We start from the raw sequence: 17,158 nt of genomic DNA on the forward strand, positions 1-17,158 counted from the left end.
GTCATCGACTTAAATCACCTCTTTGGAAGAGACTGGGATAGAATGACAGCAGGTTGTTGAGAAGCTTTCATGGGTTTGCATTTTCAAGCTCCAACGTCTTGGCTTATTTTGTTTTCATTCTGCAGGACAGGCTGAAAGAAAAGGAGATACAATTTGTTCACTGGGTTGGCATACATTTGATAGAGGAGTTCAGCATTGTAGTTTCTTTCTTTAGCCTTCGTATAAGTTAGAAGTGGAATTTCAGCTCTTCATACTGCTTGATTACTCTGTTTATGCACACATTGATAGACAACCACCTTGTGTCAGAAACTTGGAGGATTTTTAGTGGAGCTTTGCCAACACTGATAGCTGCATACAAGTGGCTGTAGTTCTGCTGATGGACAGTGCCACGGGAAAACCACGAGTAAGTCTGCAAAATCATGTAATCGACATTCTGAGGCAGGACACTAATTGCATTTGATGAACACAGCTGGATATAGTGGCAGACACACACTTGATGAACACAATGTCTGGATTTTGCTCTCGAAATTTTTGTAAGAATGGAATTGTTTCTTACACACGGTATTACAGCCGTCTGTTGGAGGGCTGATGCATTGTTTTACATCCAGCTTGCTTTCATGCAAAAACTAAATTAGTGTTTGAGTAACTGAACTGGCATCTCCAGCAGATAAATGAATAATGTCAGCAAATGATGAAAAAAATGTACTCAAGATTGTTGCTGAAATACCTTATATGACAGGGGGCATCTCTTGGGGCCGGATCTTGTCGGCTTACCCACCTGTCACTACGGGGCAATCTGCCCGGTCTATCCCGCCATGACTTTGCTGTTCCTACAAACAGATGGTAGATACAGGAGACTGCCCATTACATGCCCTGATGCCAGGCGGTGCTATTTGCAGCTCTATTCCTCCCCTACATCACAGCCTTGGGCTGTCCTTCAGGCCTACTCCAACTTCAGCTCTACTCAGCCCCCTCACACATACAGCCCTTCAGGCCTACTCACACTGCAGCCCTACTTGGTAGGTGTGGGGCCTCCTAATGTTCTCCATACTATCCCATCCGGGGTCTCCGGGACCTCATGTCCCTGCTAGGCTCAGGTGCTTACATGTGGGCATACCTGGCCCCTACAACTCTCTACTACCCCTTCTGGGATCTGTCATTCCTGCTGGGCTCAGGCACCTACACATGAGCATCCCTGGCCCCCACTACTCCCCCAGCTGCCTCCAAAACCCACCCAAAGATGGTGGCTGGGGTTAAGGCACTTGTCCTCACCTTTCACCAGGGAGGTAACTGGCCTGGCATTTCCTGGGGACTCCTGCACCACTGGAAGCTACCCTTCCCCAGCAGGGTGCAGTTTTAGATCATGCCCAGGACCAGGAGCCTCCAAACCATCCCCATAAGCTCCAGCCCTTACCTCCAAGGCGGCGGCTGCTGCTGCTGCTCAGCTAGACAGTGTTTCTGTCTCCCCTAGCAACAGCAAACTGCAATCTTTATATGCCTTGTTTTCAAAATGGCTGTCCTCATCAGATATCTGGTAGCTGCCTGCCTCTGCACTTAAAGTGGCAGGCACCCAAAGGTGTCCTGCCACACCTAACAACTACACAAAGCTGCTTCTGTGTGGATATGTTTGTGCTTTCATCAATAATTAATGGGTAGGGTTCATTCCCAATGTCTTCAAGTAGCTCACAATTCACTGCAGGTCCGATGACATTTCTAATTAGCGCTGAGTATTTCTTTTCTGTGTAGATTTATGTCTTTTTGTGATATTTCCTTGACTAGGCTGTCCAAGTGATCCACAGTAAGAATGCTAGAATGACGTGTGATGTATGCTGCTACTTTTAACTCCAGCATTTTCAATGAGTTGTCAGCTTTTACTGTCATTATTCCAGTGTCAAACAGTGTCCAGATGTTGGAAAAAGGAGCTTTTCTTATGTGCTTTTAAGTTTTGCTGTGTGATACAAGACCACTATAATGTGCCTGAATTCCAGATTTATAGTATTTGCAATATGCCTTTCCCTCATTTCCTTACACGTTTCTAATCCATTCCATCAGCCCTTCTTCCTTTTCCCATTCCTTACAATATTTCCTTTTGTATTTCTGCCACTTACCCTGTGACATTCTGACAACTACTGATGGAGAGTAGTTATAATTTTCGTTCATCCGATTAACTCTGGAATTTGGACTGTAGCCGCCACTCAGCCTATATTGGTTTCATAGGGAAATAGCTTTAAATACTCAATTAAAGGCCCCTCTGGCCCTGCTCACAGTGGCTCACAGCTGTACTCAAGTGTTCCCAGAAGCACTGTTTACAAGAATGTTAGAATGATCAACTTATTTTAATAAACTCTAAAGTCAGACTGAACCACTGTGATTACTTTATCATTAGCACTGGTTTGACAAACCAAAAGCACAACTCTGTCAAATGACTCAAGTCTGGTACAGAAAGACAGGAAAAGAGAAGCCAAGGTAGCCATTCTTAGAGACTTCTCTGTAAGATTCTTTCCTAAAACTGGGAGACTTCCTGCTGCCCTCCCCACCACTTTTTTTGTTGAGCAATTTGATTTCCATTAAATTTATTTCTATAAGAGGATTTTCTCACTGCCAAACAAGGTGCATGAAACCTTTGTACAGAAAGGATCAGAAGCCTGAGCAGGACCTTGTGTTGGTCTCTGCCTGCTGTGTGTTCCCGCTCGACTCCTCTTTCAGCTGCAGCTAGAGCACCTTTCCCCAACAGCAGTGGAGAAGTACCAAGTTTGCTCAGGCAAAGAGAGCAGCCTGTTGTTTAGCCAGTGCATCAGGCAACACCAGGCTGGACAGCTTTGGCCCCATTTCCAAGCAGGGCTCTGGTTTGGACATTTAGGTCCACAAAGGATTCAACTGGGTGAGCCTGGGGTTTACAGCACACAAGCTGGCATCAGCTAGAGAGCTAGGCAGCCCATTTCAGGGACTGTAATTCTTTGACTCCCTCCCAGTTTGTGGGAGGAATAGAGGGGATTTAGCCCCCCTCTCACTCAGCCAGGTAGTCCAGGGGCATTAGCAGAGGGCCAGGCTTCACTCACCTTCACCCTTGCCCCCCCCTTACCCTTCTGCTCCTAGAAGGTGCAGACCAGGAGTCTTCCAGGCCTCCTCTCCTGGTCTTTGCCCCAGGGGAAGCCACCTGAGCCTGGAGGAAGTGATGCAGCATGGCGGGCTGGGTCGTCCCCACACAGCCGCTCCTCAGTGGGGCATTAATCCCGGTTCCAGCGGTGGTGGGCAGGAAGCTTGGAGTGTGTGTGGGGAGGGACAGCCTCTCCTCCCTTCCCAGTCCTGCTTCAGTGCCACGCCACGAGGGGAGGCAGAGGGAGCTCATGCTGGCAGGGGATCCCAGCGCTGCTCGCTCCACTCCTGGCATCACCCTTACCTGCAGTGGCGGGGGCCAGCCCTGGCCTGGCCCAGGAGAGGAGCCTGCTGGCAGCCTCAGGGTTGGGCTGGGGCCAACTGAGGCCCAACATGCGCACTCACTCACTCTCTTGCTCTGCTTTGCAGACTCAGAAGGGAGGGCTCCACTTCCTGAACTCCCCCCTCCCCTCCAATCCTCCCTGCCCCAGGCAGGCACTGCACCCCACTGCCCCCTAAGCCATGCTGCACCTGCACCATGGGGCAGCTTCCATATGGGTGCCAGGTGGGGGGGAAATCCCCATTGCTCCCCATTGCCCCATACTGTGCATGGGGCAGGGGGTGCTCTGCCACGAGCTCTCAGAGGCTCTGATCACCACTGCCAGAGCTGGTGAATGCGAGCAACTTCCAGCTGGGCAGCAGCCCCAGTCATAGATTCATAGATGCTAGGGTCGGAAGGGACCTCAATAGATCATCGAGTCCGACCCCCTGCATAAGCAGGAAAGAGTGCTGGGCCTACATTACCCCAGCTAGATACACATCTGGCCTTCGCTTGAAGACCCCCAGGGTAGGGGAGAGCACCACCTCCCTCGGGAGACCTTGGCCACTCGAACTGTGAAGAAGTTCCTCCTAATATCCAATCTAAATCTGCTCTCTTCTAGCTTGTGGCCATTATTTCTTGTAACCCCCGGGGGGGCCTTGGTGAATAAATACTCACCAATTCCCTTCTGTGCCCCCCTGATGAACTTATAGGCAGCCACCAGGTCGCCTCTCAGCCTTCTCTTGCGGAGGCTGAAAAGGTCCAGTTTCTCTAGTCTCTCCTCGTAGGGCTTGGCCTGCAGGCCCTTAACCATACGAGTGGCCCTTCTCTGGACCCTCTCCAGATTATCCGCATCCTTCGTGAAGTGCGGCGCCCAGAATTGCACGCAGTACTCCAGCTGCGGTCTGACCAGCGCCCGATAGAGGGGAAGTATCACCTCCTTGGACCTATTTGTCATGCATCTGCTGATGCACGATAAAGTGCCATTGGCTTTTCTGGTGGTTTCGTCACACTGCCGACTCATGTTCATCTTGGAGTCGACTAGGACTCCAAGATCCCTTTCCACTTCCGTGCCACCCAGCAGGTCATTTCCTAGGCTGTAGGTGTGCTGGACATTTTTCCTCCCTAGATGCAGCACTTTGCATTTCTCCTTGTTGAACTTCATTCTGTTGTTTTCTGCCCACTTGTCTAACCTGTCCAGGTCTGCTTGCAGCTGCTCCCTGCCCTCCGGCGTGTCCACTTCGCCCCATAGCTTAGTGTCATCTGCAAACTTGGACAGAGTACATTTCACTCCCTCATCCAAGTCGCTGATGAAGACATTAAAGAGTATCGGTCCAAGGATACCTGCCCAGCTGTCTCTCTACAGGGATCTGAATCCCTCTACGTACCTGCTGGAGCTGCCCTTGAGGCTGCCTGGGGCCATGTGCATGCATGTGGCCCAGCGCCCCCTGGCTCACCACTTTCTTTCCACTTTCTCCCAGCAGCTCCCTGCACCGGCTGGACCTTTGCCAGCCTGCAAATTATGTCAATAAAAAAACCCCCATGGCTGAAAACCCCCTACCTGTGACCACATTTTCAAAGTAGCCTAATTTGGCGGGAAAACCACAAACCTGGCAACACTGCCCCAAACCAGTTGCATGGAGTGAAGGGGGTGTGGCCTTGCTCCAAGCTGGCTATTTTGGGGGAGTGTCATGGCCCAGCTCTGACCCTCTCTGTAGGGCTTGGAATTTTTGGCAACAGGGAGGTGTGACAGTATTAACTTCCACTGCTTCCCCACTGCATAATTTCCCAACATGTGGGGAACCCTTCAGGCCAGATTCCAAGGCCCCTCAGGCTGTATTTGGCTCATAGGCTGGAGGTTAAGCCTAATCTAGACTAATATTTTTATGACATTAGTGTTAGTTTCATGTTAGGTACTGGGAAAAAACATTTCAGAATATCTAAGGGAAGGGATCATTTTATTTTTCAAGTGTAAATAAAATTCCTTTCTGCAGTTGCCTCACAATCAGCTGCTGTGAATGGTGCCCTTTGGAGGCTATTTATAAAATGTATCTGGAACACAAATATCCTTTTAACTACTCATGTACCTGGAAGAGTGACCAATGCTTGGGTTCCAAAGGTTAAGACACCCATTGCATTTGTAACACAAAACTATGTCAATAAAAATCAAAATGAAAAAGGCCGACATGGCTGGAAGTCATAAACTATGTTCAGTGCATTAACAGAAGCTTATTCTTTAGTGAACTGCTTAAATTGCAGGTAGATGTCATCTGAGGACTTACTAGCTCCAGGAAGCATGCAGTCCCTTGCACTGGGGAACTCAACTAGAACTTTATGCTGAAGTAAGTTTACGACTAAGATTTCCTACTTCAAGTTCCATGAGTAAGGAATACTCACATTTTAATGATGAATCACTGATGAATTCAGTAATATGTATTATCTATTTAAACAGAGCCTCTCACCCCAAAGGAATACAAAGTGCAGTAAACATTTTTCAGGATTTTATACAAGAATCACTTCACCCACCACTGTAATGCAGTTACTTATGGATTAACGTCAATATACACAGTAACATTACACAACAGTTCTGAAATGAAGCAGCACTGTGTGTGAAGTTGAAATTGCATGGAAACTTAGAATAGGAGTAGTTAAACTAGGGCTAGTGGCACAGGGGGCATGTCTACATGTGATGCTTTACAGTACAGTAGACTAACTGACTGTGTTGTAAAGCATTACTGTTTACACATGCAGAGTCTTACTTCATGGCCAAATAGTCTAATCCATGGTTAATTTGCTACCCACAGAGTAGTTACTGTGCAGTAGTGTACATGTAGATGCGAGCAGATTGGCTCCCAGTCAGCCCAACCACCAGAGGGCCACCTACAGGCTAGCTTCAGGGCCATGGGGTTTGGAACTTCTCCAGCCCCAGAGCTGGGGTGGCTCTTTGCCTGCTCCAGCCTCCCCTTTAAAATGCTTTGGTGACCCTTGGGTCCTGGGCCATCGGCAGCCAACCTCTGGCCACCAGGTCCTGCACCAGCGGCTTTCCACCAGCCACAGAAGTCTGCCCCTGACTGGCCCCTGGCACACCCCGCTGTCTGCCTGCTGTGCCCCTGCGCTGGGCACTCTAGGCACCTGTCCAGGATCACCAGCACCTGGACTGTTGCGCACAGGCCCTGTGGGCCATCGAGGGAGCCACACTGGTGTTTTCCCCACTGCCACACACCACCTTCTGGGGTGGAACGGGTCCCAGGAGGAGAACTGTGTACCTGTGGGATGAGGCTGAGGACCTGAGCCAGTTCTCTCAGAGTGGGTGCCCCAGCGCTCACATCTGAGGGCGTCAGGCTGCGTGTGGGAGCATGGGCATGACGGGTCAGCACGTGAGTACTGCATAAAGGCCAAGGCCTTGCAGGCACAGTGGGTCAGTGTCACTGACTACAACTTCAAGCTGGGGGCTGCTGTCCATGCCTTTTATGCAGCAGCTGAACCAGATCCTCATGCCCCCAAACCCTGACTGGAGCTGTGCTGTGTATTCCAGCATTGTGTCTGAGCCGCTGCTGTGTCCTGGTAGCTAAAAGGAGTCAGTGGGGGGGAGCGCTGGGGTGCCAGGAGCCCATCCCACCATGGTCCCTGCTTCCAGTGTCATCCAACAGCTCTGGCAGCCCAGGTCAATGACTGCCCTCGGTGTACAGCCCAACACAGGAGGACCACCTGGCCGTGGCACTGCCAGCACTCAGCAGCTCCAGATCCTCCCTGAAGAGGGCCTCTGCCTGGGCAGCCAGGCACTGCACTCCTGCACCCCAGGACATTGCCAGGAGCCACACATCATCACCGCCAGTGGGGACAGGCTTGGGCCACTGGGCATGCCTGCCACGCCCACTCGGTAAGTCCTGCACTGTGGGGAGACCCCTGCCTCAATCCCTGCCCCTCCTCCCCAGCCCACCTGGTCAAGTTCTCTCTAGCCCCTGGGGTCCTGCCCCACCGCCAGCATACAGGGAGGTGGGAGGGAGTGCAAAACTTTATTGGGCAGCCTGTGGCCCATCAGCTAGGCAGGCATGGGCCTTTCACATCTGCAGAAATGTGTTGGTGCTAGAGGCAATGTTGTCTTCGGCTGCAGGGAGAAGGGACATGTAGCAAAGGCACAGGTACCTCTCCAGGCAGTGAACATTGTGGGGCAACGTGGGCTTGCCTGCGGCACCATTGAAGCTCAGGGTTCAGGTGCTCCAGATTCTCAGGTGCGCCTGTAGCACCCTGGCAATCATCAGCAGGAGGGCATAGTGGGTTGGGCACCCCTCAGTCTACACAAAGAGCACCTTGTGGTGTTACTGGGACACTCTTAGCAAAGGCATGCTCAGGGCACAGGGCAGGCATGTGGGGGTGAGGCTGACTGAGGGCACCTCTCAGGAGATGCACACCGGGGGAGGGGGGGTGCCACCACCTCTGCGTCCCAGACAGCTAAGGGCCCCTCACCCGGGCTCCACAGGCCTGGTGGTAATGGAAAAGATGGCCTGGACTGCAGGACGAGAATGGGGGGAGTGGGTCTGGAGTTGCAGCAGCAGGTGCTGCCAGAAGCCAGGCCTGTCCCAGCCTGGGTAGGGGGCAGGGAAGGCAGACTCTGTGCAGCAAGCACCCAGTAGCTCACCTACCCCTGCGGAGTGAGTGCGGACAGAGGATTCGGCTGGTGGCCGGCTGTGCCAGGGCTTGCCTGGCCAACGTATTATGGTCCCTGGGCACCTGTGCACGTACAACTCCCAATCTGAAGCTAGGCAGTGCAGAGACCCTTGGCATAGTGCATGTTGTCTTAGAAATGTTGCAAACTCTCACAAACAATATTTCTCCTGGCTCTTCAGGTCCAGCAGCTGCATGCAATGGAGAGGCACCAGCTGCCATCAGGGATATGCCATCAGGGTCACTTGCCAGTCTCAGCTGAAGCCCTCTGTATACGTTGGCTCCAGCAGTGGCTGACCCAGGACCAAACCAGACTGCTGGATTAGCTGGTCACCATGGCAGAGGAATGGCTGGCAGACTAATGGGCCTAAAATTCAGAGGACATAGTGTGCAAGCAGGAGAGGGACGAGGAGAGGGAATGAGCAGACTAGGAGTTCTGGGACAGGCTCCTGGCCCTTGAGGAGAGGCATCTGGAAGCCCAGGAGTGACAGGCTGGGTGCTTGACACCTTCCTGGCCCTGTCGGTCGCCTTCTTACTGCTTACTGCTCAGCCCCCAGCTGCAGCCCCACCTGCCTCTGGGCTTGGGCTTGGGCTTGAACTGAGGTGCAGTGGCATCTCCAGTGGCCAGGTGCCTCTGCCCAGCATCCATCCCAGGTCCCCTGCTACCTCACCTTGGCTCTGTCTAGTCCCAGAGCAGAAGCTGCATGTGTAACTACTAGCTGTACATGTAGACACACCCAGGGTGCATCTACACATGTTTAATGAGGTGTTACCTAATTAGCTCTGCAGTAAAATATCAGCATCTATACATGTGGTGCTCTTAGGATGGAGCAAACTAATTAACTACGCCATAGGATAATACTGCCAGACACAAATACTGTCTTATGATGGAGTTATTTTCTCCATCACAATGCATGTGCAGACACTGATGGAGATGGCTGGAGCATGAGGATGCTTCAGAATGGGGGCTGCCTACCAGCTAGTCCCACACTGAAGCACCTTCATGCTCCAGTCAGCCACTCCGCAGCATCTTGAGTCAGGTCAGAGCAGGCCTGGGCCAGCAGGCCCCTTGCCAGCCAGGGCTGGCCCTGAGGCCCCTGCTAGCCAGGGCTGTTCTTCCCCAGCTCAATGTGTTGTGGTCCCAGGTCATCTGCAAACAGCACACTTGGGAGCAATAAACTTGAGCACAAACTGCACTTGAGTTGTTCAGGTGTGCTAATTGTACATGTAGATGCAGTAGAGGTAGAGGAGGAGGTTAGGGGTATCCATGTAGTAGAGATAACAGGAAAGCTGGAACATTTGTCAAAAAGGTCTTGGAAAGCAAGTATAGCATTTGTTTTGTTTAGTCAGAGGAATTGGTCACCCCTCCATTTCTCTTATTATTATTATATCTGGACCACATGAAATGCCATGCCCTGGATGCCTATGGTCAGCTGTGGAGTAGGAGGGAGCAATGGTAAAAAAAACCACAAAGAAAATAAAATCACAGCAGCACCTACTGGCTAAAGGCCTGAACTACAGAATAGCACAACAGAGCACCACTTGCAGATGGAAAGTAATTACAAGTCTGCATTGCTGACTGTTTCCAGGACACGAATCCATAGAATGGAGCGAGGTAAGCAAACTTGACGCAAAATAAAATATGTCCCAGCAGTGTTAGTTTAACACACTGAAAAGACTTTTAGAGCAGTGGGAAATCCTGATCATGCAAACACAAACTCAGTTGTGTTAGCATAAATAGGAAATCTCATGTCTTCTACAAATGCTCTTATAGTTCATGTCTTCCTGCAGGGAATTAATTCAAGACTGCAACCCTTTTTCATATAGACCACAAACATGAGGTAGGAAAGCATCACAATAAAATTTATGGACACTAACAACAAGACTTGGAATCAAAGGCTTTGACCTAGAGGTGAAAGGCTCTATAACCAGTCATCTGAATCATTCAGTTTCTCATCACCTATGGTTTGAGCCTCATTAGGACATCCTTTAGACCAGTGTTTCTCAACTTATGGGCTGTGACCCAAAAATGGGTTGCAAGGATATTTGAAAGGGTTGAGAACAATCACAGAAAATCTCAGTAAAGCACAGGTTTTCCCTTACAGGGTGGTAGCCTTCCAGTCTGCAAGGAGCTGCTTGGAGTGATTGGAGGTAGGGTACACCACATCATTGTGCATTGTGCATTGCATGCACACATGCCCTTGGCTGGCATGCAGCCAGGCAGGGTGGTGGGAGTAGCCCCAGCAACTGGATGCAAGTAATTCTGTGGGGAGTGGGGGTTGGAGGGCCAGGGCTTGGGGACTGTCTGGGGGGTTGATTGTGTCTGTGTGTGTCAGGAGTGCATGGAGGGGATGGGAATGTGAAGGGGTGGGTGCTAGCTGGTGCTGGGGGAACAAGTCTAGGCACTGGTATGGGGGAAGGAAGTGAGGGGATCCTATATGGCTGGGCCAGCAGCACCAGGGCTGGTGCCCATGCTCACAGGGGCAGGGTGGCCAGGAGACACTGCCTGGTGGGGGAGCTATGGTCAGGCCACCTGGCATGGTGTGGGAGCCCTAGTCCAGGGTGGGGGGTGCCATAGGCATCCCCTCTTCCTCTCTCCAGCCTGTGCTGGGGCCAGACTCATTCTGCCACCACGCGCATGAGCCACACTCCAGCCCAGGCAGAACAGGGGCAGCTAGAGGCCTCCTCCAGTAGGGCTGGGGTGGGGCAGGGAGATTCAGGTCAGGAGTAAGGGGCAGCACTAGGGCTGTAGGGTGGGGGGATGGCTTCAGCTCGGGAGCGAGGGGCAGCAGCAGGGCCAGGGGGCTGCAAGTTGGGAATGAGGCTTCAGCCCTGCCCAGTGCACACTAGCAGGAATTACTGAAGGTGCTCCACTTTGGAGCTCTTTCATCTAAACCCTCATGTAATAAGGGTTCATTTGTTGCATAGTCAGGCACTTTTTAATGTACTCTGCAACTGTGTATTTTGGCAGAGTGCACAGCTGTAGAGTGCTTTCAGTGTCTGATGCTGTGACAAAATGTCACTTCTGTCAGTCCCCTTAGAACAGCTATCTGAATCTGTAGCCTACTGAATTTCTGTCATTTTACAAATTTAAAGAAGGCAGGCCATACAGTTAAAAAATTACCAAAATAGCAATTGAATTAATTAGTGTTACCTATGATTGACTCAAAGCAAAGAACTCATTTGTATTCTGTAGAATATGGTAAAACAATTTGTTAACCACATGAATGGAATGCACTTTTATCTAGAATTGTAGGAAGGGAAAGCATTTTTGCTTTTGTTCACAGTAACAGTAGGCAAATCGGTGATGAAATATCTGGCACTAAGTAGTATATAAAAGCATTGTCTGGTGGTTATGATAACAGCCAAAGACCTGCTCTTGCATTGCTTTGGATTCTTTGCTTGACCCCAGGTGCAAGGTAGAACAACTTGGCTGTTGCTGTATCTTGTACATACAGTTGGCTATTCCCACGGGACCACCTACTAACTAGAAATTGCCAGAGCACCTCATGTTCCATCTACTTTCATCTCATTTCGGTCTCCAACATGAATACCGTGTACCAAGGGCTGTAGCAAGGGGAAATGGGTCTACAGCTGGCCAAAGGAACCCACAACAGAAGCCTGTTCCCTCTGCACCCAATGATCAAAGGAGTGAATCTGCCCAAAGCATTGAATCTGAAAGAGGAAATACATTCAACTAGTCCAGCTGGTTCAGCTTGCTCATGTGACAAAGTCTTCTGCTATTAAGGCTCTTGAGACATTGAAGGATATGATTGCTGCCTGAGATAGAGACAGAGTGAGAACCTAAGGAATTTCAAATATTTGTTGGTGGGAGGTGTGTGGAACAATTCCATGCTAGTCTCTTCTTAGTCTTTTCTTTTTGCTTTTTTATTCCTTGCCATTGTCTTCTCACTTGTCTGTCAATCAGTTGCTAAGCAACCAGCTCTGCCTATGTGACCTGGGCCAGATGAGAGGGGGGTGGACCAAGCTTTCTATTGTGTTGCATTGATCTTATGGTATGAGGACAGGATCTCGACTCCTGTCACTCTAGGAGATGACCGATGATGCTTTTTGAATTGATTGGTTGGCACCCAACAACACCTGGCTTTCATTGAGTCAAAAGGCCTATATAACCTAAGACTGCCCAGGAGGAGGGGGTAGCAGCCATGTTAAGTCTCATACAGGCAGCTGGAACATCTTCAGCTCCCCTTCTCTCAGGATGCTGAGGATGCTGAAGTGAGAAAACTACTTGAAACTTATATAGCTATACAGCTTGCTGTAATGTACAAGCATACCAAACAGATACTTAGCTGAGACTGTTTGCTTCTAGGTTATTCGCTGATATTTCTCTAACCTGTAACCTTCCCCAAGCCTACTCTCTGTAACCAATAAAGGTCTCCACTGTACCAAGCATGGTGGGCTCATTGGGAGAAGGTTTGGGCATGCCTTTTTTATTCCCTTGGCTTGATTGACCAGGAGAGGCTACTTTTTGTGCTTCAGGCTAAAGGAAGCGCCCCAAATTTTTGCAGTGGGTCAAACACCTTCTAGGACTACAAGGCCTGTGTGCTCCGGGGGGCACAGGACTGCAGACAGTTCAGCCCCCTGGGTGGTGCTAGCAGTGACCCCAAGCTTGTGGGTGTGCTCCAGGAAGGGGGTCAGTCAGATGTGAAGTGCCCCCGTGGAGTCATGCAGAGCTTGGTAGGTGGTTGGGCACAGTGACGTGGGTGGCTCAGGGCAGGAGTGCCCCCTACTAGCCCACCACGGGGCGGGGAAGGACTAATCATACTAGGTCTCTGCTTTTTGCACAGCACCAATAAGCTTGCAAACCACTTGTGCTAAAAACCAAAAGGTCAGTAGGGAAAAGATGAATAAAACCTTGTCTTACCAAACTGCAAATATTTTTCCTTCTATAGATCTGCACCAGAGCCAAAATTTAGAAGCCTCCAGAACAGGTTGTTTTAAATGGCAATTATATATTTTAAGTTATAAAAAACCCCAACAGTTTAAATAATTTAGGAACCTTCCTGTTGTCAGGAGAGTATTGGAACTAGTGACATGTCTGGAAGAAGTATGAAGGAAGAGAATGAAGAAATAAGTAAAGGTTCGGAAAGAAGAGAAGGTGATGAAAAGTTATCTGGTTTTACTGAGCTGGTGATATGAATTCAAACTGTAGAGGGTAAATTTCAGGACAAAATAATGAACTGAAAAAGGCAAGTGACCGTGATGGGCATACTCTACCATCGTAAAAAATATTGATTCCTCCGAAAAAAATATAAGAATTAAAATCCAGCAAAGAGGAGTATGATCTATGAAACTGTGTCTCTGCGCTTAGCTTTTCCCCATCATTCCTAGTTTTACTTAATTTAAAATAAAAAAGCAACTGCTGATACTTACTGAGAAGTAGCGTAGCAAGAATGTGGGGAACACCACTTATATGGAAGGCAGCTGTCTGAGTCCACAAGATAGGCTGCCCTAGATTTCACAAAATGGAAGGAGGAAAAGGACAACTACAGCTTCTATGAGAACCACAAGTAAATGTTTCTACCTTGACTAAATGGACTGGAGAATGCTCTACATCACAGGCACTCTAGCCTTCTTTCCTGTGTCAACATACAATCCATAAACTGTTGAGACCTCTGAGGGCAATACTCAGGAAAGGTCACATGAGTATTAACTGTGCCCTACTAGGATGCTAGCCCAGAAGGTTCTGTCAGCCCTGCAAAAATGTGTCCTCTGAAAGGCTGAGGCACTCTGTGTACTGAATGGCAAGAAAAAGACTCCAATTTCAGCAGATAAAATTTGGTGGAATTTCTTTTTCATGTCAGTACTGAACTTTGGCTTTTTTCCTCACAGGAATAACCAGGATGATCCCATCAACTGCAGCCACTCCTCCTTCTGAGGCTCTCTTTCACAACCTATCTTCGCAGGATTTCTGGAGATCACAAATCTCAGGCTATTCTGGATCAGTAACACGTCATATCAGTCATCGTGCCAACAACTTTAAAAGGCACCCAAAAAGAAGGAAACACATCCGCCCTTCTCCTCCACCTCCCCCAAATACCCCATGTCCTATTGAGCTGATTGACTTTGGGGATCTTCACCCTCAGAGGTCTGTTCTAGAGCTCTTATTTAATGGATGTATCCTCTTTGGGATTGAGTTCAGCTATGCCATGGAGACAGCCTATGTGACTCCTGTGCTGCTTCAGATGGGGCTGCCAGATCAGTTATATGGAATGGTGTGGTTTATCAGTCCAATATTAGGTAGATAATCTTATTTTTACTCTTCTACTTTTCCATTCCATAAAGGAAGAGTGTACTACTGAATTCTCTTTTTTCTTTGCTATTTAAGTAACCAGACAAGCTAACTGAACAGTTAATTGTATAAGTTAACTGCACAACTTATGTGGTAGTTGTGAATCACTGCCTGTGACATACTACATATGATATTAGTGCCACACAATAAACTCTGGCTCAGCTTGAGCCAGAATTTACTGCTTCCAGGAACTGCATTTACGTATGTGCTTGGGACTGCAGTACATTGATCTGTTTAGAACAGCCCTGGTTGGCAAGGGATCTGGGGGGGTCAGCTTGCCAGCCCAGGGCTGCTACAACCTGGCTCAGCATGCTGCAAAGGGGCTGTCTGGGGCACAAGGGTGCTCCAGTGTGGGGCTAGCCAGCAGACAATCCCCGCACTGAAGCAACCTCATGCCCCAGCCAGCCCCATTAGTGTCTACATGTGTGTTGCAGCACACTAAATAATGCCACAACAGGATAGTACAGTATTTACAATGCAGTGTTTACAGATTCTATCCTACTGTGGTGTTCATTATCATAGAATCATAGAAGTAGGGTCAGAAGGGACCTTGTAGATCTTCAGGTCTGACGCCCTGTCTGGGCAGGAGAAAAACTGGGCTCAAATGACTCCAGCCAGGTAGGCATCAAGCCTCTTCTTAAAGACCCCCAGGGTAGGAGCCAGCACCACTTCTCTTGGAAGTTGGTTCCAGATCCTAGCCACCCTAACTGTGAAGTAGTTCTTACGGATGTCTAATCTAAACCTACTCTCAAACAACTTGTGTCCGTTATTCCTTGTTATGCCAGGGGGTGCTAGGAGAAACAAGGTTTCTACCAAACCCTTCTGGTCCCCCCCTAGTGAGTTTATAGATGGTCACCAGGTCCCCCCTCAGCCTTCTCTTGTGAAGGCTGAACAGGTTCAGGTCCCACAGTCTCTCATTGTAGGGTCTGCCCTGTTGTCCCCGGATCATGTGGGTGGTCCTCCTCTGGACCCTCTCAATGTCTGAAGTGGGGCGCACAGAACTGGACACATTAGTTTACTGTAGTCTAATAGGGTTGCATGTGTAGACGCTGAGACTTTACTGTGAAGCTAATTAGTGAGGTCTGCTGTAAACATCTCATGTAGATGCACCCACAGAAGACAGAATGATCACTGGCCCTGGATAGGATGGGGCAGCCATGATGAGAAAGGGTTGTCTCATTGCTGATTTATTCATTAGTTACCTTTTATTTGCAAACCTCCAGAAGTCTGCCTATTTAGATTGTACATTTACAACGTAATTAAATTAATTAAAGAAGAAGAACCAGGATGCCCATCCAAAAGAGGTGAAGGAATAGATACTGGTCCCTGTGGACCTGTCAAAAAGCAGGATCAAGTGTCAAGGAGTATTTTAAATTAAACAAGGCAGCCAAGAGATGGGACAGAGTTTACTTGTCCCTCCAGGGTTTTGCTTCCTGATGATGGGACTGTGTTGTATTCCTCTTCACAGAGTTGGAATAGGAGGTTTACCTCTCTCTGCAGGAAGAGTAGCAGAATGGATTACCCTGTAATTTGGAAGCATCCTTCTGTCTTCCTTCGTACTTTTAAAACTGATTTAAATAGAGAAGAAATGATTTTCTTGCTCAGCCACTGTCTCCCCAACTGGCCTGGTGTAATTCAAGCATCAGTGCTAACTGCAGGCTTAGATATTGACCTGCCTGCATATATGGGGCTAATGTTATAAGGAAGTTCCAAGTGAAGTAGGCAAAGATGTTTATACAGAGCAGAGTGTCTTAGGAAGGGGTGTCAAACTTGTTGGGCCTCATGGGCCAGATCTGGATCAGGGGGTTGTCTGTGAGCTAAGTTACCAATGAGCAACAGCAGTGGTATTAATCCATGTGGCTGCTGGGGCTGCTGTTTAAGCATGGCTCTGGAACCCAGGGACTTCACACCACTGCAGCTTGTCACCTTTATCCCCTGCCATCCTCTTTGGAACCACACTTCAGGTACTTGAAGGCTGCTATCAAATCCCTCCTCAGTCTTTTCTTGCAGACTAAATCAGCCCAGTTCCTTCAGCCTCTCCTCAGAAGTCATGTTCCCCAGCCCCTGAACCATTTTTGTTGTCCTCAGCTGAACTCTCTCCAACTTGTCTAAAACCTTTCTGTAGTGGGGGGCCCAAACTCCTATGTGGCTTCACCAGTGCAGAATAGAGGGAAATAAGCGCTTCCCTCAATAAAGTAGGCAATGCTCCTACTAATGCAGCCCAGTGTGCTGTTATCCTCCTTGGCAACAAGGGTACACTGTTGATTTATGTCCATCTTATTGTCCACTGGAACCTCTGGATCTGTTTCTGTAGAGATGCTGCTTAGCCAGTCAGTCCCTAGGCTGTAGCTGTGCATGGGATTATTCCATCCTAAATGCAGGAGTTTGAACTTGTCCATGCTGCGGTTCATGAGATTTCTTTTGGCCCAATCGTGCAACGTATCTAAGTCACACTGAAACATAGTCCTACCCTCCAGTGTATCTACTTACACCCCCCATCTTAGGGTACAATCCATCCCATCTTCCAGATCATTAATGAAGATATTTAACAAAACCTGTCCCAGGACCAACCCTGGGGTGCTCCACTTGTTACCGGCTGCCAGCTAGATCTCAAGCCACTGATCACTAGTTGTTGAGCCTGATGATCAAGCCAGTTTTCTTTCCACCAACCTGTGCTTCCTTAGTTTGGTTGCAAGAATGTTGCAGGAGATTATATCAAAAGCCATGTTAAAGTCAGGATGTATCATGTCCACTGCTTGCCCGCC

General features: G+C 49.0%; 1 protein-coding gene across 6 annotated transcripts in view; it reads left to right on the forward strand.

The window, feature by feature from the left end:
* Window positions 1-17,158, forward strand: part of SLC45A1 (solute carrier family 45 member 1) — a 102,225-nt gene that overhangs the window by 63,282 nt on the left and 21,785 nt on the right. For 3 of the 6 annotated variants that reach the window (XM_090024715.1, XM_090024714.1, XM_090024713.1), the window contains exon 2: window positions 13,934-14,341. The exons of 1 other annotated variant lie outside the window; for it this stretch is intronic. In XM_090024715.1, coding sequence (XP_089880841.1) covers window positions 13,934-14,341 — 408 coding nt within the window. Of the gene's footprint in view, window positions 1-8,498; window positions 10,232-13,933; window positions 14,342-17,158 lie in introns of those variants that run through there. 2 more of the 6 variants (XM_090024716.1, XM_090024718.1) reach the window with 2 other exon arrangements.

This window comes from Crocodylus siamensis, chromosome 12 (genome assembly GCF_052110815.1).
Source record: "Crocodylus siamensis isolate JL-2025a chromosome 12, ASM5211081v1, whole genome shotgun sequence".
NCBI classification, from domain to species: domain Eukaryota; kingdom Metazoa; phylum Chordata; order Crocodylia; family Crocodylidae; genus Crocodylus; species Crocodylus siamensis.